General features: G+C 59.7%; 1 protein-coding gene across 2 annotated transcripts in view; it reads left to right on the forward strand.

Moving 5' to 3' along the window:
- TRMT44 (tRNA methyltransferase 44 homolog) overlaps positions 1-17,545 on the forward strand; it is a 29,790-nt gene extending 12,245 nt beyond the window's left edge. The window contains exons 6-12 of one of the 2 annotated variants that reach the window (XM_019453810.2): positions 798-869; positions 4,878-4,984; positions 6,058-6,241; positions 8,137-8,207; positions 8,367-8,518; positions 10,735-10,851; positions 16,624-17,545. In XM_019453810.2, the coding sequence (XP_019309355.2) occupies positions 798-869; positions 4,878-4,984; positions 6,058-6,241; positions 8,137-8,207; positions 8,367-8,518; positions 10,735-10,851; positions 16,624-16,853 (933 nt within the window). In that variant the 3' untranslated portion in view covers positions 16,854-17,545. Of the gene's footprint in view, positions 1-797; positions 870-4,877; positions 4,985-6,057; positions 6,242-8,136; positions 8,519-10,734; positions 10,852-16,623 lie in introns of both variants that reach the window. The other variant, XM_019453809.2, reaches the window with a different exon arrangement.
- Positions 17,546-22,968: the final 5,423 nt, after the last annotated feature.

The raw sequence follows: 22,968 nt of genomic DNA on the forward strand, positions 1-22,968 counted from the left end.
ATAAAAAAAACAAGGTCGTGGCACCTGGGTGGCTATGTCGGTTAAGCGTCCGACTCTTAATTTGACTCTTAATATTGTCTCGGGTCGTGATCTCACGGTTCGTGGGTTCGAACCCCATGTTGGGCTCTGTGCTGACATCTCGGAGCCTGCTTGGGATTCTCCCTCCCCTCCCCTCCCTCTTTCTCTCCCTCTGTCTCTGCCTCTCCCCCTCTTGTACGTGCTCGCTCTCTCAAAATAAACAAAAATTAATAACAAAAATAGAAAACTGAGTTCGTAATTCTAACAGCTGTGCCCAAGTTGTCTGTGGGATGTCGGTACATCAGGTGGTGACTGCAGGCTGGTGGGTGAGGAGGACGGGGTTCCTTGTGCATCCCCTTCTCCGCCTGACTTGGAAATAAGCACGGTGGCCCTGGAGAGCTGGCGGGCGCGGGCACGGCGTGCCTGGTAAGGAGCAGCTGAGGAGGACGAGCCTTGCCTGCCGGCAAGCTGGAGGGGCAGACGTGCTGGGGTCTGCACTTGACTCTGGGGCCCTGGCCCTGGACGTGTGCCTGCTCCTTGACTGCATTTCCCCTTCGTGAAGACTCCCGGTGACCCTTAGCGGGGCACAGGTTCTTAACCTGTGCCTTGGAGGGGCACGGGTGTGTGTTGAATTGCCGAGAAACTGCGGGCGCCTTAACCGTGGAGGTTAAGGGTCTCTTGTGCTTCATGCCGGTGGCAGTACCTGCAGAGTCTGATTTGTTCTTGCCAATTTGTAATAATGCGCTGCCGTTAACCTTTGATTTCTGAAATCATTTCAGCACCCAGGCAGAGGGATTGATGTCCGAAGAAGAAAGATCTGGGACGTGTATGGACCGCAGACTTGCTTAGAGGTACTGGCTTTGTTCACTTGCTTGAGCCCAGCAGGTTGTCCCCCGGTGACCCTTGTTTTGCCGAGTGTCCAGGGGCCTGGTGCGTGTTACCCAGTCCTCACACGGGGCCGGGTGTCCATCCCCTGTTGTCCCCGCCGCCCGCAGGGCAGGACACACGCATATCTGTTTGTCCCACCTCCTGTTCTCGACCGTGTTTTTGGATGACAAGTTACATTATGTAAATCTTTGTGCAGAAATCTTAGGTAATAAACCTTAATCCACGTAAGATAAGTCTGTCATAGGCTGAACTTTAAAACCTTTTTTTTTTTTTTTAAACACTTATTTATTTTTGAGACAGAGACAGAGCATGAACAGGGGAAGGTCAGAGAGGGAGGGAGACACAGAATCTGAAACAGGCTCCAGGCTCTGAGCTGTCGGCACAGAGCCCGATGCGGGGGTCGAACTCACAGACCATGAGATCATGGCCTGAGCCGAAGTCGGATGCCCAACCGACTGAGCCACCCAGGTGCCCCTAAAACGTTTTTAATGATACTGTCATGATGGTTTTCAGAAAGGTTTTCTTTCAGACACTTTCATTTCAGGAAGAATTTCGCATGCCGTAAGATACGCATTCAGGAAGACAGAAAAAACTAGAGATTTGCATATTTACCAAATATTTGGGTGCCGTCTTCCTGCCAGGCACTCTCAGGTGTTGATGCACATGCTCCCTTCACGGGGGTGGGAGGCGCCCCCATGTACAGCGGGTACGGGGCTCCAGCTGTGACGTGTGGAGCAGGGTTGAAGACCCGAGCAGGGCGGGGAGGGCGAGGGCGCCACAGCGGGGCAGGTCCTGCTGTGTGCGTGGTGGCCCCAGGAGGGCCGCCCTGCAGGAGGGCTGGTGGTGAGAAGTCCGGGGAGAGAAGGTCAAATGCAGCCGGCTGGGGGGCCGCGGACAGGGGCGGCACATCTGCTCTGAGCCCATGCCTGTGGGGCCAGGGTGAACCCAGGTCACTCCCGCCTTGCTCTGGAGTAGCTCCCTCGCCCTGCTACCAATCAGAATGTGTCCCAAGGGGGAAAGTGACCGGCCCCCTCAGCACTCCCACGTCAGGTGCGGGGTCAGGTGCGGATGGTGTCGGCGTCTGGTCGAGGCCTCCGAGCTGGCCGGCCGGCGGGGTGCTCGGCGGTGGGGTCCACGCCCTTCGCTCCTCCCCGCCACCCAGCTCTGCTCAGCTGCCCCGGTTGCCTCAAGGCCTTCGTCCTGGACTTAAATGCAGGGCGGGACGGGACACGGGTTCTCCTCCCCAGAGGGCAGAGCGCCGACAGGACTCTTCATGTGTTGATTTCCGGGAGAAGAGCCTGGCGCCCCAGAGCTCACGGCCTCGGCAGGTACTCTCTCAGCCCTCCCGCGGCCCCGCTGCCCTCGTGAGGCAGGGCTCAGCTCTGTCGTTCCATCTGCAAATAGGAAATAAAACTGACAGCATTTCTAAATTTTTCTCTCTGCCTCACTTTTAAAGTTGAGAATAATACTGAAAAAGATACTGCAAAAAATAAAAAGGATTCGCCTCCGGAGGGAGGTTCATTGCAGGCTTCGCTCATGTTTTCCTTGTATGTTTGTGTTTTGCTTTGTAATGTAAGAATTTGCACTTGCTTAGACATTCATACATCAAAATAGGTTAAAACGTTGAGAGAAACCTCAGGTTTGAAGAAAGTTGAGGAGCCGGGCGACGGACTTGGGGGACTCTGCAGACGTGCAGACAGGTGCACACAGACCATGTGTCACCTGGTCAGTCAGGCTCTGGGTTTAGTGCGAGGCTGATGAGCAGAGCCACACGAGTTACGTGGTTGGTTTCAGAATTCCCTGTGTCCCTGTGTTCTGTGAAAACGCAGAATAATTTCTTTGGGTAAGAAGCTCAAACAGCAGTTGAACAGGCCCTCTGTTTAGTCGTGACCCTAGGACAGAGCTGGCTGGCATGAGGTGCCCCTTGGAGAACGGGGAGAAGGTTCTAGTTCTTTATTTGAGGTTCCCCAGCACCCCGACTTTTCTGTGGAGGGGGAAACTGCCCCAGCCCACTCATTCCAGGCCTGCTCAGAAGGTTCTGGGTTCTAATCTCATGTGGATCTTATTACACCTGGACCTTCAGTCGTGGTGTTGAGTCCTGCCTGTTCTCATGTGCAGCGTGAGGGTGGATGCTGACCACGTTTCTGTTACACCTGCTGCAGGGGAACAGCCAGAAATGAGCATGCTTTTGTTGGCGAGTACGAGTGTTTGTATATATGTCCTGGTGTGTGAGTCTTTGCCACGAACAGGGACAGTCTGTACAATGGCTGAGCATGAGTTTACAGCTTCTTCCAAAAACCCTATTTGATTGTAAGCAAGAGACTGTTAAGAAAAAAACACTAGTTTAAAAAAGTTTTTTTAATGTTCATTTATTTTTGAGAGAGAGAGAGAGAGAGACAGGACATGAGCGGAGGAGGGGCAGAAAGAGAGAGGGAGACACGGAATTGGAAGCAGGCTCCAGGCTCTGAGCCGTCAGCACAGAGCCGACGTGGGGCTCGAACTCACAGACCGCGAGATCTTGACCTGGGCCGAAGTCAGACGCTCAACCGACTGAGCCACCCAGGCGCCCCCAAAACACCTGTTTTAAATAACATGTTGCACGGATCACAAAACGTCTTAATTGTGTTACGATGCTGTGTAGGAAGGGGAACTGCTACAATTTGCTGTGTTCAAGATGTTGATGAAACAGGCCTCGTCGTCTGACGTGCCGCTGGCCAGTGGCTGTAACCGTGATGATGGCAGTCGTGAACTGTAAACCACGTGTTTGTTAACGCAGGCCGTTTAAACAGAAATACACGAATTTTAATATGTGTGTAAATAGAAGCACGGATGCTTAATTTAAGAACCAGAAAGATTGTAGAGTTCAAATTCTACTTTTGTATACGTCACGTCTGCAAAAGACGCGTGGTTCTGTTGTTGTAAGGAACGGCCTTGGACGGGAGTGTTGTCCTGATGTCTTCCCGCTTTGTTCTGGCCGGGGGGGGGGGGGGGGGGGGTGTAGCAGGTGTGCCTCCTTCCCTCGGGGAGTCGTTCTTCAGTTTTAAAACAACGAGGATTTTGAGTGGTCGCGTGTATCTTTTTTGTCTTCAGCTCTTACCGACAGACCTGCCGTTGGGCCCTGACTTGAATCATGGGTGATGGTCTGCTGCTTAGCAGAAAGAACAGGGTGTTTATGTCAAGTTCCTAAGTCACAAAATGAAGCTGTTTTCAGCCTAATTACAGAGGTTATCAGAACGGTTAACACGCCTCCTCAGTGGGATTTTACTTGGCCTCTGGGTGTTTATAATAAAGATAATCACATGATAGCAGCCTATTTGTTGTTTCTACGTAAACTCTAGCAGTTCTTCTGGCCTCACCCTCACTTTTCACGGGTCTGGAGGTTGTGGGACGCGTTGTGGTTCTCAGCAAATCAACTTCAGGCCAGCTTGCTTCCACTCTCTTGCCCCCGTATTCTGCCCACGTGGAGACAGTTCCTGTGTCCCCTCTCCTGTAGCTCCAGTGTATGTTCGTGTAGAGAAGCAGTTTTTTTTTTAAGTTTGCTTATTTATTTTGAAAGAGAGAGAACAGAGGAGGGGCAGAAGGACAGAGAGAATCCCCAGCAGGCCCTGCGCTGTCAGCACAGAGCCCGGCTCGAGGCCGTGTATCACGAACCTTGAGATCATGACCTGGGCTGAGATCAAGAGTCGGAGGCCTAACCGACTGAGCCACCCAGGTGCCCTGAGAAGCACGTTGTTAAGGATCCAAAAGATTAGGAATCAGCATTTTTAGTTTCTCTAGTGATGTTGCAGTAAGTTGCTGTATTTCATGCCCCCTGGACAGATGCGGGCCCGGTGCTCAGGGGAACGCCTGTACCCATGGGGCCCCGAGGGGCTGAGGTCACCCCAAGCAAGCTGCGGTTCCTCCGGGCCTTTGCCTCAGTAGCTCCGTGCTGCTCTACTAAACGGTGGTCTCATCTTGCGTTTTTCTTTTAGGAAGGTGCAATCACACCCAGTGATGAGACCCTTTTCCCTGACGTTGACTGGGTGATTGGTAACCATTCCGATGAACTGACACCGTGGATACCTGTGATCGCGGCCAGGTGAGTAAGTGTCCCGCACAGCAGGGCGGGCGGCGGGAGGGATTTTGTTGCCTAAACCTCGCTGTCCGGAAGTAGCCACTTGGGGCTGTGGAGCACTGGAGACGGAGCTCGTTCGGACTGTGGGGATGAGAACGTGCCAAACGTGCTGGTTTAGGGTTAGATTCTGACTGCTTCTTAAAAAAATTTTTTAGACGTTTATTTTTGAGAGAGAGACGGAGAGCGCGTGAGCCAGGGAGGGTCAGAGGGAGAGGGGAGACACAGAATCCAAGGCCGGCTCCAGGCTCTGAGCTGGCAGCACAGAGCCCCACGTGGGGCTCGAACCCAGGAACTGTGAGATCATGGCCCGAGCCGAAATTGGACAACCGACTGAGCCACCCGGGCGCCCCATCTAACTGCTTTATTTCACTGTTTGAGATATGGCTAGAAAACATCAAAGTACATCTGAATAGTGCTGACGAAAGCTGACCATTTCTGCAGTATTTCTGTCCAGGGAGACAGGTCATGTTTTGGAAGTTATTTTCTGATAACGGGAGTGAGTGTCTCCAGAGGGAAAATCTGCCAACACAGAGACGCCTCACAGCAGTACTGATGTTCACAGAGGGGGGCTGCGCCCGTGGCCGTGCCCCTGGGTCAGCGGGGACCTTGGGAACACGCAGCTTACGGTGGCGGCCCGGGTATTTTGTTGCCGTGGCTCCTGATCCAGGCGTCTCGTGAACTGTTTCAGCTCTCGAGGAGCCACGCAGCTCACGGAGCAAGTCTTAACGTAATCTTTCTCGTGCCCACCTCTGAGATCTCGCTCCCAGCCGACATCCCAAAACCCTTTGGGAAGTTTTACTTTTCAAGTCAGTGAGAACAACCTCAGTGGAACGTGCTTTGTACAGGCAGCTAGTCTCCTGGTTCGTAGGAGGGATAGACCACGCCGTGTCGTCTCTGGGAGCAGAGCGAGGGACAGCTCGGGTTCGGGCTCTGCTCTGGAACAGCCAGGGGGCAGCGGATGCTTCTGTTTCACCCTGGTGCACGACGGCCACGTGGCTCTGCGCTGAGTGTTTTTGTTTTTGGGATTGTTTTTGAAGGTCTCATTACAGCTGCCGTTTCTTTGTCCTTCCCTGCTGCTTCTTTGACTTCGTGGGGAAATACGCCCGGAGGCAGAGCAGAAAGACTCAGTACCGAGAGTACCTCGATTTCGTGACCGAGGTGGGGCTGGCCTGCGGGTTCCACGTCCAGGAGGACTGCCTGCGCATTCCCTCCACCAAAAGGGTGCGTCCTGACCGCTTGGGGCGTCCTCGGTGGCCTCGGTGCGGCGTTGGCCTCTGGGGGGAGGGTCCGGGGCCGTGTCGCAGAGCCACAGGGGACCCCGTGATGTTTGAAAGCCTGTGCCGATTCCGGCATCTCGGACACTGGTGGGGGTCAGAGGGCTCGCTCTGTCCCCGCGACCCCCGCTTTGAAGGCCTTCTGGGACTGCCTTCCCCAGGCCCGTAGCAGCGCTGCAGGGAGCCCTCACCGAACCCTCATTTCCTTCCCAGAAACCTGAGTGGCCCTAGGGGACCTTCCCAGAGTGGGCGTCAGCTGGACTCGTGTGGAACGTCCTAAGCTAGTTTGTCCGAGGCTGCTCACCACCTCCGGGGTCCTCGGGTTTCCCAGTCACGGGCCGAACCTGAAGTTTGGTTCCAGGTTCAGAGCGGTTCAACGTCTCGTTCCGCGCTTCAGTAATTCTGACGTACCTGCAATGCGATTTGCCCAGGCAGGCGCCGCCCCTGCCACAGTCTGTGACTGAAGCACACGTGCCCCCTGTGACCCTGCCAGCGGGCCAGCCCCCTGTAGAAGTCGAGGGAGGTGCCACCGTCAGCGCGTGTTCGTGTCGGTAGCTTCCTCTTACCAGACTCTGTGGCGGTCAGGCTTCTTACCATCAGCAAAGCACAAACCCGTCAGATCCAAATCGTGAGTTTGATCGCTCGATGTGGCACAAGGGATCCAGGACAGGTTTAGGTGAACTCTCGGCCCTGGCACCGCCTGGGCGTGAACTCCGGGGCACATTGCACACTGCATCCGTGCCCTCGTCTGTCCGGGGGGGAGGGGGGCCCCTCCTGGGCTCATCTCACAGACTAGATAGAACGGTGCCTTCGTCGAAGGGCTCTGTGGTGGCCGAGAGGGGCCCACGATGGCCGCAGGTACGTCATTGCTGCCGATGCTGCCACTGCTCACGTCACCGTGAGAGCGTTCTTGGGGACCCTGCTTCAGAGCCACGATGTCCTTCTCCTAAATGCCCTCTGCCTGGGCAAACCGCCCTGCCGAGGCTGGGATCGATTCTGCCAACTGCTCGAATTCGGGTCACGCGGGTAGGTGTTTGCACTGGTCTTTCCAGTACTGGTTGCTGGAGACCACGCACCAGTCCTTAATCTCTCTGAGCCTCAGCTTTCTCGTCACCCTGTGGCTCTGGGGGCAAACACAAGGGCAGATGTCCACAGGTGGCAGCTCTTTGGTGAGGACTGGTCCTGCCCGGCACGTCCGGGAACGAGCCCCGGATCACGCCTCTGGCAGGTGGCAGAGCCGGAGAGCGGTCAGGGGCGGCTCTCGTGTAATTAGATTCGCTGTCTTTCGTTGCCCCTAAGCTGGCCGTGTAGTTCGTGGCCAGGAGGAAGTCCAGAGATGCCGTGCTCAGGGCAGCGTCCTCGCCCGGGGGCTCCAGTGCGCGGGCAGCCGTCATCATCCTGTGTGGACACGCAGGAAGGACAGTGCACGGCACGGACGTCCGTGCCGTGCCAAGGGCTGCCTCCCCTCTGGCAAGGTCGATAGAGCGACGTCCCGTTTTGAGAGCTCTGGGTGCCGTCCGTGTCTGCACCCGAGGGAGGGGGCGCCGGGTGAAGGCTCCCACGAGCGACGTGTTCAGAACAGGCACGGCTGGGAGCTCGGTGCGCGTGCACTCGTACGCGCCTCGTAGGTCTCTGAGTGTCCGAGCCGCGAGACTCTTCGTGGGCTTTGGCTCTTGGTTTATTTGGGACACTGGTATTGGTATTGGCTGTTAAAGTAGGCATTTCTTTCACGATCAGCGTCTGAAATTTGAACGTAATCTGTACCGCAGGACGAGAGACGCGAATGGAAAACGTGACTTGCCGCGGGATCCTGGTAAAACACTCCGCTTTTTTCACATGCAGGTTTGTCTCATTGGGAAACGCAGAACATACCCCCCCACCGGAGAAGCCCCCATGGAGGAGCAGAGAGCCCGGTACATTAATAGCAGGCGGGGCCGCCCCGTGAGCCCGCCCGGCCGGGAGCCTCCCCGTCCTCCTCCCCGGGCCGCTGTGGCACGTGCGGGTCGCCCCCACGGGCGCCAGGCCCTGGCCGCCGGGGCCGCCGGACTCTGGCTGTCTGGATTTCGCCCTAGAGAAAAAGCCGAGCGCGTGAGGAATTGCGCTGCCCTCCCTCGAGACTTTGTTGACCAGGTGGTTTTGCAAGTGGGACACCTGCTGTTGGACGCAGAGCGGCCGTGCGCAGCAAGTGCTCCGGGCGGGAGCTTGAAGGCCTGGAACCGAGGAGGTAGGCCCCCGGGACCCTGCCGCGTGCCTGCCGGGTTTCGGGCGGTGGCGCGGCCCTCCTTTGGGACCAACTTGGAACCCTGTGGTTGTTTGTGATTACGTATCTTTTGAAGAGATATCGAGAATAGGCCACCTACACACTTGTTTAGAATTTTTTCTTACAGTTCCTTTTAACATCAGGGACTCCGCTCCCTCAGAGGAAGGCGCTGAGAGCAGAGTGGTAGTGTTTGGACCCATGATTAACCTTTACGAAGTGTCCAGGCTTCTGGGTGTAGAGCCACTCATTTTCCCTCTATGGAAATTATTTAAACCAGAAGCAGGTTTCCGAATGCCAGAAAAGCGTGCTGTCCTCTTGAATATAAGGTACCGTTTTGGAGATGTTGTGGTTTGTTACCGCAGTTCTCTTTGAAATCCCCCAAATGGAAAAAATCAGACACGATAAAAGGGAGAAAATGACATCTGATTGTTCTCGAGTGGCGTTCAAGAGAAGGAGCAAAGCGTGGGTTTTGAGGATTTTTGTAAAGTTGTGACCGGGACGCTGGCGGTCGGCACCAGAGGGCGCTGTGGAGCTGGCTGGGTCCGGCGGCGCCTGAGACTTGCCTGTGAGGTTTTGGGGTCATTGGAGGAACTGGAGGAGCCCTCCCTCAGCCCGCCAGGGGGGCTGCTGCCTGGCTGGCCCCGTGGGTGGGGGGCCAGGGAGAGGCGGCGAGCCCGGGCTCCCTCGCCCGTGACGTCCTGCCTGGTGTCTTCGCCGTCCCGGCCTCCCTGGCCGTTGTGACCTTGCCACGCGGCAGCGCCCCGGAGCGCCTCCTCTGCTCTGTGGGTCGCCCCACCCTGGTGGCGTCTGATCAGAAGAGCCTCTCGAGGGATGAGGTGGCCGTCCTGGCCAGAACCCCCCACCCCACCACACCCACTCCCCACTCCAGCTGCTGACCGTTCGTGAACCTGCACAAGCCCTGAGGGGCCGTGGGCCGTTGTGTGGGTTGGCACCTCACTTCCCGGTGCGCCCTGCTGAGGCGGGGGCAAGCTGGGCGGGGGGGCGGGTGCTTCTGGCCAGGCCTCGAAGGGCAGGGAGCCACAGCAGGGGGGCAGGGGCCACAGAGACCCTCGGGCAAATTTCCCCTAACCCTAACCCTAACCCTAACCCTAACCCTAACCCTGGCCTTCGCACCCCAGGATAGTCCTGTCCTCTGCTGGGTCCTCTGGGCTTGATTGAGCTCAGGAGGCGCTGGCCTGTGCCGGGGACGGACCCTTGCCGTGAGCACCCCGGCTCTGTCCCGGGCTCTGGGCTGGACGGCAGGCGGCTCTGGTCGTCGGGCCTCGGCTCACGGGCCTGCCCGCCTGTCGGAAACACCGGCAGGGCTGGTGCGCCCCCCCCCCCCCCCCCCAGCCCCTTGGGTCTCCGTGGTCTGGGGCTGGCCTGAGGTGGTCCCTCCGCCCCTGTGCCTGCCCCGTCTGCCCTGTGGGAGAACCACGCTCCGCTGAGGTTGGACGTGTGCCCTTGGCCTCTCAGCCCGAGGTGGTCCCCTTGCCTTTCGGTGCTGGAATTTAGCGACCTCTCCAGCCTGCGCCTGTGTGATGTACGAGTGGGTCAGACCCCTGGACCTGAGTGATCTCAGTCTGGGGTCTGCCCTCTGCAGGGCATGGCTGAGGGGCCACAGGGCAGGAGGGGGTGGTCCCTGCCCTCACGGTTGGGTCAAGGCGCGTGCACGTCTGAGGATGAGCAACTGGGAGGCAGCGCGGAGCAGCGCGCGTGAGCATCAGGGTCCGGGAGCGTGTGCAGGGCCGGGGCACAGGAGGGGCAGGAGGGCTGTCCCGGCCGATCCCTGCTGGCTCTGAGTGGGTTTGAGGCGGCTGAGAGGGGCATCTTGAAGGTCGGCTGGGCTTTGGTAGGTGGAATCACAGGGCGGCCGCCTCCCCTGGGCGCCCGGGGCTGGGCCGAGCCGGAGCGCTGCTTTTCTGTGGGGGAGGCTCCTGCAGAGTCGTTGGTGGGAGTAGGTAAGCCCCGGGGTGTCGGGCCTGGCGGGTGGGCGGCCCCCGCATCTCCGGTGGCGATGGCTGTGCCCGGGTTAAACGAAAGCCCGCGGTCCCTCCCGCCGACGTGCGCCAGGGGCTGGAGCGGACGGAACCAGAGCCGCGCGCAGGGCCAGCGGCGAGCCGGTTTCACGGCTCCTGACGGCCTTTCTGTTGGTGTCGGGGAAACCCGCTTTTCCACAGGAAGCCTCTCCTTGGCGGACGTAGCCAGTGAGCTGGACGGGGAGACCCTGCGGAGGCTGAAGCGGGAATGTGGAGGCCTGCAGACGCTGCTCAAAAACAACCATCAGGTGTTTGAAGGTAAAGGGATTGAGCCTTGAGGTTCGGGTCTTCCTTTTTTTTTTTTTTTTTTTTTTTGTTTGAGAGTGCGGGCACACGAGCGAGAGGGGCAGAGGGAGAGGGAGAGAACCTCAAGCAGGCTCCACACTCAGCGAGGAGAGTCTGACACAGGGCCCGATCTCACGACCTGAGCCTAAATCGAGTCTGACGCTTAACCGACCGAATCACCCAGGCGCCTCCCTCCCCCCGCTGCTTTTTCTAGTAAGTAAAGCTCACTTTAGAGGAGTCTGAGATTCCTCGGAAGGTGGGAGAAAGAGAACAGAGTTCTCTCTGCCCATGACCTGCGCCTGCCTCAGCGTCTTCCGCCCCGTGGAACATTAGCCACGCCTCTTCTCTGATTCCCTCTGGTCCAGCCGCCCCGCCCCCAGTCCTGGCCTTACCTGCCTGTGTGAGTGCTCACGCCTCACACAGAAGGAAGACCAAGTCCGGAAGCCTGCTGGCTCCGTGCCACTGGAGGACTTTCTGGGTGGGGAGTTGCTAATTGCGTTGGCCTTGGGCCGCCTGCAGACTGGAAGCGTCCCGGGGTCCCAGCTGGGCCCTGGGCAGATAGAGGAGGGAGCCCCCGATTCCTGTCCACTCCCCTACTGTCACGTGTGCACTGTGCCCTTGGAGCAAGGCTGGCACTGCCCTCCTGCCCTGGGGCTCCGGGCATCCGGGACCGGCGGGAGGACGAGGGCCCAGGGCCTGCGCTCTTTCACTCGGGCAGCTGCCGTCCCTGCCTCCTGGGGTCTGCGGTCTGACGGGGGGCAGGGTGGGTGGGTGGGGACACAGAACAAGCATTCACATGGGTGCTCGGGGTTAAAAGAAGTTCCCTTATTTGGAGTTTTCTTTATGTTTTAACTTATTTTTGAGAGAGAGAGAGAGAGAGAATGCTAGGGGAGGGACAGAGGGAGAGGGAGACAGAGTCCGAAGCAGGCTCCAGGCTCTGAGCTGTCAGCACAGAGCCCGACATGGGGCTCGAACCCACGAACCGTGAGATCATGACCTGAGCTGAAGCCCAACTGACTAAGCCACCCAGGTGCCCCTATTTCGAGTTTGCAAACGTACATCCATCGTCTAGATGGTTGATACCTTGTTACATTTTGTTTTGAGATCTCCTTCCTCCCTTGATCTTTATGGAAGCGTTTTAGAGCGCGTCCCGGCCTGCCTGCTGTCTTAACCTGCGAGCGCCTCAGCCAGTGCCTTTGAAGGTGGTGGCGTTTCGCACCACCGTAGTGCCATGGGCACGCTTGCGCAGGAGGAGTCAGGAAGGCTGTGCTCGGGAAAGGACATCTCGGCTGGGACTCGGTCAGGAGGCCCAGGAGCAGCCTTCGCGAAGGCTCTGAGTTGGGGAGGAGGAGGCTTGCGGTGTGATGACGGAGGGGTGGGGGAGGCGGCGCCGTGGGGAGGGTCTGGCCTCCGTGGCGGCAGGGGAGCGGTGACCCCGTGTGGCCGACCCCCCGTCCAGCTGCGGCGTCGCCGGCTGTGTGCCTCTTCTGTGGCGTGTCCGGAGCCTCGAGGCCAAGTGCGGGGCCCTGTTCAGGCCCCCCCGCGGCGCAGCGTCCGGCTCCTCAGGACTTCCTACGTGGAAGCAGCTTTTGTTCTGTTTCCACCGTGAGGTGTCCCACGAAGGGCTGGTGTGGGCTCGCGCTCCTTTCTGGGAGGGGGTGTAGGGGTGCAGGGGGCTGCAGACGGCAGGTTGATGTGCAGAGTGGTGGCTCCGGGCGGAGGTGCGGGAACACGTGCTGAGGACGTGAGGGCCAGAGAAGACCAGGCCGGCAGGGGCTGCCGACGTGCCCCCGGGCCCACCTTCCCCTGCCGGGTGGGGCTCCTGGAGGGCTGCACGCGGCGTCCCTGCCTCCTGCCCACCCCGGCCCCACCCGCTTCTGCCAGACTAACCAACCCCCTCCCCCTCCGGCCCCCCCACGTGGCTCCCCGCCAAGGCTGCCTGCTTGCTCCCCGCCCCCACGTCAGGCCCTGGCCTCTCTGGTGACATAGCCATAGTTCCGGACCATAGCCGGGCATCTTCCCTAAACTGCTGCCCGTCCGCCCCACCCAGTCCTGCCTCTCTGGGCTCCCAGAGTCTGCGTGAGCTTCTGTCACACGGCCTCCCGTATTCGGTCACCTCACTGCCTCAACTGGATAGACCGTGAGCTCCCTGTGGATGGGCCCGGCTGCTCCGTAGCCCGAGAGGCAGCTGGGAGCCCATGTCTCAGGTTGAAGAAGGGAAAGTAGCCCCGTGAGGAGGGCACGCCTACCCGATCCTTCCTCGCAGGGGGTGGTGACTGGGGGCAGACTGTTGCGTCCCGGAGTCCCAGTCCGTGCGGTGCCATCGTGAGCAGAGCTCAAGGTAGGACGAGAGGAGGCCCTAGGGCCTTGTCGAGGGGGATGCGGGCAGCTGTCTGAGCCCCGGGATCTGGGCCAGTCCCCACAGCCCCACCTTTGTGCTGCTGCTGAGGAGGGTGGTCGGGTGGCGACTCGGGGCAGGTGGCCACAGCTGACGGAGGCACTTCTGTCCACTCCCAGCCTAAGGGAGTTGAGTACAGCCACCTTCTCTTCCCTGCCTGGGTGTGTGCATGCGAGAGCTCCGGTGTGTGAGGTCCCTATAGGAGAGCTGGGGTGTTCGCGCCCCCTACGTGTGCATGGGAGAGCTCGGGTGTGCGCCCCTGCAGTGCCTTTGGGTGGCCTGGTTGCCCTTGTGGAGCTAGACTGTTTTCGTTTGGGCCTGACTTTGCTGGGGAAATGCTCATGATGGCATCGGGCCTCGTAAGCAGTGCTGGAGGCCCCATATTTGGAGTGGTTGCGAAAGCCGAGGCCCCGGGACGGGCAGCCCCACTGGGGGTGGAGAAGCGGGGAGCGGGGCGGCCCTTCCCGAACTGGCAGTTCCTGCTCCAGCTGGGCTCTGGCCAGCGGCCCGGAATCTGCTGTTTCACGAGGCTTTTGTCAATTAAAATACTTATTGTAACCGGGAAGGGCTGCTCTCCTGTATTTCCCAGTGCGTTGTTTTGTTTGCCTTCGTGAAATTGTACCTTTTTTTCCCCATTATAAATATGCGTGCATACCATCGCTTTCTGTGCAGTTGACGTCGGGGGGCACGTTTATTTTTGGAAATACTTCCAAGTAGGCGGCTTCGGGGCTGAGCTCTGAGTAAACATTCTGCTTGCAGTCATGCCGAAAATATGCACTGAGGCCGGTCTTATCTCTGAGGATGTTTTATTTTATTTTACTTTCTTGAGGGTGTTTTAAGCCAGGGTGGCTAGTCTCTGGTGGTGTTTACGGGACCGAGGGGTAGGATCAACTTTGGATGCCCCCAGTTCCCCCGGCGCCGTGCGCCATGGGAGGAAGGCCTGCCGGGGGTGTCGCGGGCGTGGTACCGACTGAGTGGTCTGTGCTCACGGTGCCGACCGTGTTGAACATGTGGCCGCAGCTGAGCTCTGGGGCTTGCCCCGAGTCTTGAATGTTGAGGCTGGACTGGCCACCCGAGGCGCGTGTGATCAGGGCCCGAGCACAGGGCACTGCTCCGGTAGATCGTCCTCGGGGGTTTCGGGAACAGTCTACAGCCCGTTCCCCGGAGCGTTCTGATGATGGCAGCGTCTGCTTGTCAGGAGCGGGAGGGGATGGACCAGTAGTGGGTTCCGAGGAAGCGAAGCTTCAGGAGGAAACAGACGTCGGATAAGTGAGCTTGGGTGGAGAGCACCTTGTTCCTGGGGTTCCGTGGTGGCGTCGGGGGCGTGTTTCCACGTGGGGAATCCCGCTGGTGGTCTGACCCGTGGGCTGGCTGGAGCGTGTGTGCAGCCAGGGCCGCGAGCGCCCTCAGGTGCCCCGCACGGGCCGACCCGGGATGGGAGGGGGGTGTCAGGAGCCACCCTGTGTCCTGGGGGTGTGCGGGAGCGTGTCGCCCTCCTGTGCCAGGGCCGATCCTCTGTCATCAGTGCCCGCTCCTCGGGCCTTAGAAATCCTGGCTGAGAAGGGGCGGCTGGGTGGCTCAGTCGGTTGAGCGTCCGACTTCAGCTCAGGTCACGATCTCACGGTCCGTGAGTTCGAGCCCCGTGTCGGGCTCTGGGCTGACGGCTCGGAGCCTGCAGCCTGCTTCCGATTCTGTGTCTCCCTCTCTCTCTGCCTCTCCCCCGTTCATGCTCTGTCTCTCTCTGTCTCAAAAATAAATAAACGTAAAAAAAAAAAAAAAAGAAATCCTGGCTGGGCCCCCGCTTCCCCTGACCCTGCTCCAGAAATGCGGCTGGGTGCCCTCTTAAGTCACCAGACCACTGTGGAGCGCCTGTCGGGAGCCAGCCTGTCCTCAGGGGAGGGACCCCTGTGGAGGCGGGGCCCACGCCCCTCCCTCTCCCCCAGGTTTCTGTTGAACACATCCGAGCCTTTGGGCCGGGCCAAGGGCTCCTTGCTTTTTGGGGTCCACACCCCGGGCATCTGGTGGGAGTCTTGCCTCCAAGGCTCCTTCGGGGCATCTTTGGGGCCGTGGCATTCGGCTGGGGGAGCATTCAGCGGATCCCAGTGACGTTCCCCTGACCTGAGCTCCCGGACTGATCCCAGGCATCAGCCTTGTGGGGAGCAGGCAGGAGGCCGGCTCCGAGGAGGGGGACGGTCGTGCCAGGCCCGGAGTAGGTGCCCTCGGCTGCCCGCAACGAGGAGTCCCTCCAGTGAGCCCCTCCGTGCACAGGCGCCTCTCCACAGCCCTTTCTCTGCTTTAAGGGCAGATGGTTCATACACGGCAGTCTGTGAGCACGTGTTGCAATCACACGAGGTGATTTGAAAGCAAATCCGAGCTTTAATTTGTGCTCTCACGGTCTCATTAGCGGTTGGAGAGCCAGGTTTATTCAGTAGGCTTCTTTTATTTCTCCCCGAGCCTTTCTGTCTCCAGTGGTCTCACAGCTTCCAAGAAAACCAGGATGCAGTGAGCGGCTTTGGCCGTGTTTCTGTGGAGTTGCTGGCGTCTGGGGGAGAAAGGCCCCTTGAAAGCCCGAGCGGTGCTGACCGGCTCGGGAGGCAGCTCGGTGCGGGGCCCGGTCAGCTGCTGGGGCCTTGTCCCCCCGCGTTCCAGGCCGGCCTCTGAATCCCTGCTGACGCGGCCGCTGTCCCCCACCCGCTGTTCCCCGACCCGCTGTTTGCGTTTGGGGGCTCTGGTTATGGGGGCACCGGCAAACCCTCCTCTTCGCCTGCCCAGAAAGGACCTTGCCTGTTTCCTCTCTCGCGCAGCGGTGAGGTTCTCCGGGACAGATGGCAGCGCAGTTCCCCAACTTCCGCTCTCACGCCGCGGGCTCCCAGTGCTCCGCCTCCTTTCCCACAGGCCCATCCTGCTGCCGTCCCCGCCGCTTGTCCCCGTGGTCACGTCCTGGGTCTCGTCAGCAGCAGACCCTCAGCTTCCCTATGCCCCTTCACCCCTGCCCCCGGTGACCCCTGCCCCCGGTGAGCAGCTCATGCCTCCTGACGGCTCCTGACCCCTGACCCTGGCCCCTGCAGGCGCCCTCGCCCTGGCATACGTCCACCTCGCTCCTTGCCTGTTCCCTCGGCCCCCTCCTCACACCTCCCTGCTGGGCTCTGCCTCCAGCGCTCCCCTGTAGGCCGCGTTGCTGGTGTGTCGGGCGGGGCTGCGGCCCGGCTCGCCATCTCCACGCCTGGTCTCCCCCTGCTGGGGCGCCGCCGCCCCAGAGTCGGGCCCTGTGAGCACCGGTCCCGGTGAGCTGGTGGACTTGGAGGGTAACGCCTGGGCCGTGTCTCTCTCTCTGTCCTGAACCACAGTTCGGAGCGGGCGAGTTCACCTTCGCGACTGGAGAGAGGAGAGGCTCCGGAAGCAGCGGCAGCCGGAAGCGAGACGCAGACTGTTCTCGGAAGCTTTCAAAACCCGCCTGTGCTGGTTTTTCAGCCACCACCCCGACGGCTGCGCTCTGCCCTCGGACTGCTGCCCGTTTGCCCACGGGCCTGAGGAGCTGCGGCCGGCCCAGACCCCTAGGAGGAAGCAGGTTCTGTGAGCCTCTTCCGCCCTGCGAGTGCAGGCCTGGCGTGGGGGGCCAGGGCGCGGGGAGCGCGCCGGCTCCTCCGGGGACAGCAGGCCGAGCGGGCCGGGTTAGCGGCCCCCGGATTTCCGCCGGAGCGTGGCCTTCCGTGTCACAGACACTCACGCCGCCACCCCGTCTTGAGTGCTGGGTCTGCGTTGTGAACGAGGTCGCCCCTAACCGTCCAGCACCTTTACCTGGGGAAGAGCGTACGGGAGTTGTTGTCGCATCTAACTGTGGAGGTGGGGCAGGTGCCTGGCCGCCCGGACCTCTCAGGGGCCCCGTCCCGGCTCGCCTGACTCCTCCTGTGTGACGGCCGGCCTGCCCCACGGAGCGCGGCCCTCCTGCCGCCCCCGGCTGCGCTGGAAATTCAGCTGCTCCGGGGGTCGGTCACCACGCTGGTATTTTGGAAAAGCCGTAGCACATTGTTGAGCAGGTTATTTTTAGTTACAGAGAACAAGAAACGGCCCTCATTTCTTTGGCTAGGTCGCTCTAGGTGACGTGAAAAAAGAACCCTAAGGAATACAAAGCAAGGCCAGAAAACAGAATTATCACAGAAAGGCAAAAACTGCCCCTGCCCTTCCTTCCCTGCTAGGTTTTCTCCCAAGTGCTGTTAGTAATTGTTTGTATTCTGGGAAAAAAATCCAACGTGTTTGTGTTTAAAATTATTTTTGGTTTTACGTGAAAGGCCACATCGACACACACGGTCCTGCCGCTCACTTTTCGCACAGTGTACGTATGTACCTTGGTGGCCTTTCGTCGTGTGGGTGTTCATGGTTCGCCTGTGGCAACGACAGTAAATTCTTCCCTTTCCCTGAGCGGTGCCTCAGCTTGGTGCAGCCTGGGAAGTGCCTGGCCGGCCTGGCCAGGGGTGGGAGGAGCGTCCAATGGGCCCCAGGGGCTGCGTTGTTTCCCGCCCCCAGCCTCTCCCTGCGTGAGGTTCTTGGGTGGCCTGAGCGGCCACGGTGATGCCCCCCCCCCCGCCCCCCGGGCTCTGATGGGCTTGGCCAGTGCAGGCGGAGCCCCCTCCTGCCGCGTTGGCAGGACATGCCTGCCTGGTGTGGGAAGTCATGCCTGGCAGAGTGGAAGGAGAAAGGCCCGGGGTCCCAGCGCTGGGGCCGCAGCCTCCCCATCTCTGGCCTCTGTCACGGAGATGAGGTGCCTTCGTCAGTGAGGCCGGTGGGTTGAGATTTCCCTTAACTCGCTGCCTGGCACGTGTGGGACGATTCCCGTCAAGACGAGCTTCCCGGCCTCCCTGCCGTGGGATCAGACCCGAAGCAGCCTCCTTTCCCTCCCCTCGAAAGGAGAATACCTCCTAACAGGGAGACGTGAGCCCGGGACTCCCCGCACAGGCGGGTGGCCCCAGCCAGGCCAGGGGGGCAGCTCCCGCTTTAATTACCACGTGAGGGAGCGAAACCACGACAGCCACGGTTTCTGTGGTCTGTGCCTCTGTCCCCGGCCCCGGAGCTGCCAGTCCCAGAGTGGGTGAGGTGCCCTCGGGAAAATGGGCTGCCCCCCAAAGTTTTGGGACGGACGGTTCGCCCTGAAGAATCCCAAGGTTGCATTCTCCGCCACGTGTGTTCGTTGGGGTCGGGGTGCCCTCTCGCGGGTGCCCTGGGAGACCCCTGTCCTGAGGTGGGCGTCCAAGGGTCCTGCCAGACCGCGTGCTGTGCTGACTCACCACACCTCGCAGACTCCCTACATGCCGCCCAGGACGGCACAGATGCCTGGGTAGGCCCGTCCCCTGGATCCAGCCTCTTGGTTCCAGCTGCCACTTCTTACTGGCTACGAGAACCACGGTGCCCCCACCCAGGCCACTAGCGGCAGGCATTACGCTCACCGTGGGGTCGCCAGGCGCACCACACGCGCGTCTGCGGGGGTATGTGGCCAGATGATTGCTGTCGGCGGCGGCCTGGGCCTGCTCCGAGGACGCGCCAGGGGGACAGCTCAGCAGGTGCGGAACATGGGGTTTCCGCGAGTGCCTCACAAGCGGTGGAGGTGAACCGGTCCGGGCGCCCAGCCCTCTACCCCGTGCGTGGCAGGCAGTCACGCCCTTAGAGAGCAGCCTCTGCCCGGGCAGGCTCCGTCCTCGCCCCTCTCCAGAGCCCGGCTCACCCCACCTGCCACAGAGGAGGGGTGCTGGGGAACTCGGAGCGGTTAACCTAGCAACGGGGCGGTCGGGGACGGCACGGCAGCTGACCCGAGTGTCCTGAGGGCTGGGTGATGACAGCCTGGTGCTCTGGTGGGAAGGAGTCTGTCTGGTGCACTTGAGGCTGTGGGCTGCGGTCAGTGCAGGGTTGGGGGTGGGGTGGGCAGGGGAGGGGCCTCTGGTCGGGTCAGGTGGTCCACCTTCCACGTACCCCCAGCCTCTCCATCCTCCTCCACCTACCACGTGTTCCGGGTGGCAGGGGTCCACTCCCACCTTGGAGGTGACCCCCGTCCACCCTTCCCGTCGAAGACCCTTCACCCCCTCAAAGGGCACTGGAAGGCGACACTGCGTCTCTGTCCCTCTCTCCTCCTGGGGTGACCGTCCACTGAGGGTCACCGCGCAGGGGGACGACAGCCCAGCACGGAGAGGCCGAGAGCGCCCTTTAACCTCCTCCCACTCAGCTCTGGCCGGCACCTCCCTGGGGTGCTTTTCCCGTGGGCTCCGTCCTTAGGGAAGAGGCAGCTCACGAGAAAGTACATTGAAAACGGATGAATCTTGGGGCGTCCCAGCTCCTGGCTGAGTTCTTGCAAACATGGCCATAGCTCAAGAAGCAGTTATCATGGCTGTTTGGAATGACCTGGGTCACCCCCCCACGAAGCCCTGGGTCCAGTGAACGAGGCCAGAATTCTGGAAGGCCCCGGGTCGGGAGTGTCTGCCCCGTGAGTCTCTCGCGTCCTGTCGTGCTTGGTGCTTGATGGAGCCTGCGTGTTGTCGCGTGTAAGCCCCGCCTCCCCGTGGCACGTGGGTCACCTGGTGCCCTAGAGAGCAAACTCTGTCTCCAGAGGCTGGGCGACTTACCAGAAGTCATGGTTGGTGGCTGCCAGGGTCAGGGTTCAAACCCGGCAAGCCCTTGACTGGAGGAGACACCTGGGGTTTAGTCGGCCGGGCGTTGATTTCCGTCCCACCCCTTGGGGCCCCGGCGCTGCCCACTATCGTTGGTGCTGAGGCAGCTTTCGAGATGAGCCCGTCCCCGTAACGAATGTGCTCAGTAGTTGGCGTTCAGCTGGTGTGTGGATGGGTGTCCTCAGATCGTCCCCGTCCGGAGATCCCTGCCCTGTGACTTCTCCAGAGTTGCAGCCAGGCAGCATCCTCGTCTCAACCTCTGGCAGAGGTCAGAGACCACTGACCTCCTCGCCACCCCGCCCTGGGCCGCGGTGGCGGTGCCTCGGCACCCTCGTCTGCGGACCCCGGGATGTAGCAGCAGCACGGAGGGCAGGCGTCAGGGCCAGCCGGCTGGGCCCCAGCAGGAGCCGGACTGTGCGGCCGGCGCCGTCCGTCAGCAGGGCGTCAAGGCCTGGGCCTGGGGGTGGTCCACCCCGTGGCTTCTCTAGTGAGGAGCGCAAGTGCGTGGCTCGGGGCCACAGAGCTGGGAGGTCAGTTAAAACCACACGGTAATCCATCCGGCCTTTGTCGCTCTGGGGGGACCTGGCTCCCAGGGCTCCTTGGGTAATTAGGAGTCTAGGGACTTTTGATCCGAAGAGGCCACAGCGGCCTTGGCGGCAGGGCTCCAGCCCCCTCTCGTTCAGGTGATTTATCCAGGTGAGGGGCAGCGGGGCTGCTCTCCGCCCCCGGAGCCGTCCGCCCAGTGAGGGGAATGGGACGTTCGCTGGCTGGGACGGGGGGGGGGGGGGGGGGGCGCCGCAGGATGGCCGGGGCACACTCCTGGTCGGAGCTAAGAGCATTGCCCTCGCGCTCAGCAAATATCACAGAGCACGTGTGGTGGGCCGGGCGTGCTGGCACTGGGCACGCGGTGGCGCTATCCAGAACGCACAGGGAGCCCTGGCGCGTCGGCTCAGACGGGCGGTGGTGCTGGAGCAGGGCCCCATCCAGGCGGGGCCCGGCTGGATTCCAGGGAGACGGGCCGTCCTGGGCGGCTGCGCTGTGGGGGGAGAAAGGGCCGCTCGCGGAACAGGTGCGAGCCGTGGGTCGCGTTGGTAGCGCTCGCTCAGGATTTGCGGTCCGTGCCCTTCGTGTGTCAGTGTCCACCTCAGATCAGTATTGAAACCGCTTCTGGAGAAGGCAGAAGCCTCACAACCGTGTAAGTCTATTCACGTGCCTCCTGCTCTTGGGCTGTCGTCATACTGCCTTTTACTTCTCGTGAACCGAACGGCTCACTGCTCTTGCTGTCCTCGAAACCGTCTATCAACTTTTTTTTTAAAGTTCATTTACTTATTTTGAGGGAGAGAGAGCGCGAGCAAGGGTGAGGGGGGCAGAGAGAGAGGGAGAGAGAAAATCCCAAGCAGGCTCCATGCTGTCAGCCTAGAGCCGGACGCGGGGCTCAAACTCACGACCCAGGGAGATCATGACCTGAGCCGAAATCCAGCTAGACGCTTCACCGACTGAGCCACCCAGGCGCCCCTAGAGTCCGTTAACCTTTAAACGTTAAGACGAAAACATTTCGTGTTGACCCGCATACTTCCCATTTCCCGTACTCCCCTCTTGCTTCCTGTCCGTGTGAATTTCTGCCGGGTGTCACTTCCTTGCAGCCTGAAGATCTTCCTGTAGCATTTCTCGCAGTAGGCGTCTGCTGGGGATCTGACCGTCTGTCTTTTGTTTGCCTGAAAAACATCTTTATTTGGTCCTTGTGTTTGAAAGGTATTTTAGTTGCCCGTAACGTTCTGGCTCCACAGTATTTCTTTTTCAGCTCTTTAAAGGTGTTTTTCCCTGTTCTGGCCTGTGTTTCTGATAAGAGGTTCATCATGGTTTTCACTGTTGTTTCCTGTGTGATGGGCCCTCTGTCCGTGGCTGATTTTAAGAATTTTTTTTTCCATCTGTGGTTTTCAGCAGTTTTGTATAATGTGCGTGAGGTGTGGTTTTCTTTATCTTGCTTGGGTTTGCTGAACTGTTTAAGTCCCTGGGTTGCTGTTTTTGATCAAGTTTGGGAAAGAACAGCCAACTTTCTATACATTTTCTTTCTGTCCTTGTTCCTCTCTCTCTCTCTCTCTCTCTCTCTCTCTCGATCTCAATCTCAAAATAAATAAACATTAAAAACATTAAAATTAAAGTCCTTTTTTGCCAGCCCAACATTTGGGTCATCTATGGGTCTGTTTTTATTGACTGGTTTTTCTCTTGACCATGAATCACATTTTCCCGTTTCTCCTACGACTGGATTGTTCTGTTCTTACTGTATAACAGATGGTGTGGATGATACGTTTTAGAGATCATAAATCCTGTTATCGTCCTGTGAAGAGTGCTGAGTCAACACCCGTTTATCAGTGATCACTTTGACTTGGTGGAGGCCTGAGGCTTGGCATTAGTTTGTTAAGGCAGATCTATTTCTGGTTTGCCCTCATTCCACCCCCTGGTGTCCTGGGATGGGTCTTACTTCTAAGATGGGACTTTCTGGGGGGGGGGGGGTGCCTTGCAGGACTTGAATCCCACACGCTCTCCCCTCAGGCGCGTGGTGGCTGTGGGCCATGCTCAGCCGCCTTCTAGCTCCTGTCCAGAGCCTTCCTTCCCTCAGCCTGCTTCGGTGCAATTCAGGGGGCATCCAGGGTTTCAGGGGGGCTCATAGGCAGATTGTGGGGCACCTCCCTCTGTGGTCCCTTCTCTCCAGGACTGCCCCTCAGTTTCCAGTTGGTATGGCAGCCCTGAAGTCCGTCCGTGGGCTCCTCAGGGCGGCGAGACGGCGTCTTTCTGCCTGATCTCTACCCGCACGCACTGCGCGGCCCGGGCAGTGTCCTCCCCTTCTGTTAGGGATAGACCTTCCAGTTACACCTGGTTCTGACCCGTCTCCGGTACCCGGGAGCACTTGTTCTTTGTATCGCAGTTTATAGTTGTTAGCAGAAGAGTCTGCCCCGCGTAGACTAACTCCACGATCGCTGCCGTCCAGGGCCCTGGGCTGTGAGCTGAGAAGGAAACGATTACGCAGGTGACCTCCCG

This window comes from Panthera pardus, unplaced genomic scaffold, assembly GCF_024362965.1.
Source record: "Panthera pardus isolate Hobbes unplaced genomic scaffold, ASM2436296v1 HiC_scaffold_13, whole genome shotgun sequence".
NCBI lineage: Eukaryota > Metazoa > Chordata > Mammalia > Carnivora > Felidae > Panthera > Panthera pardus.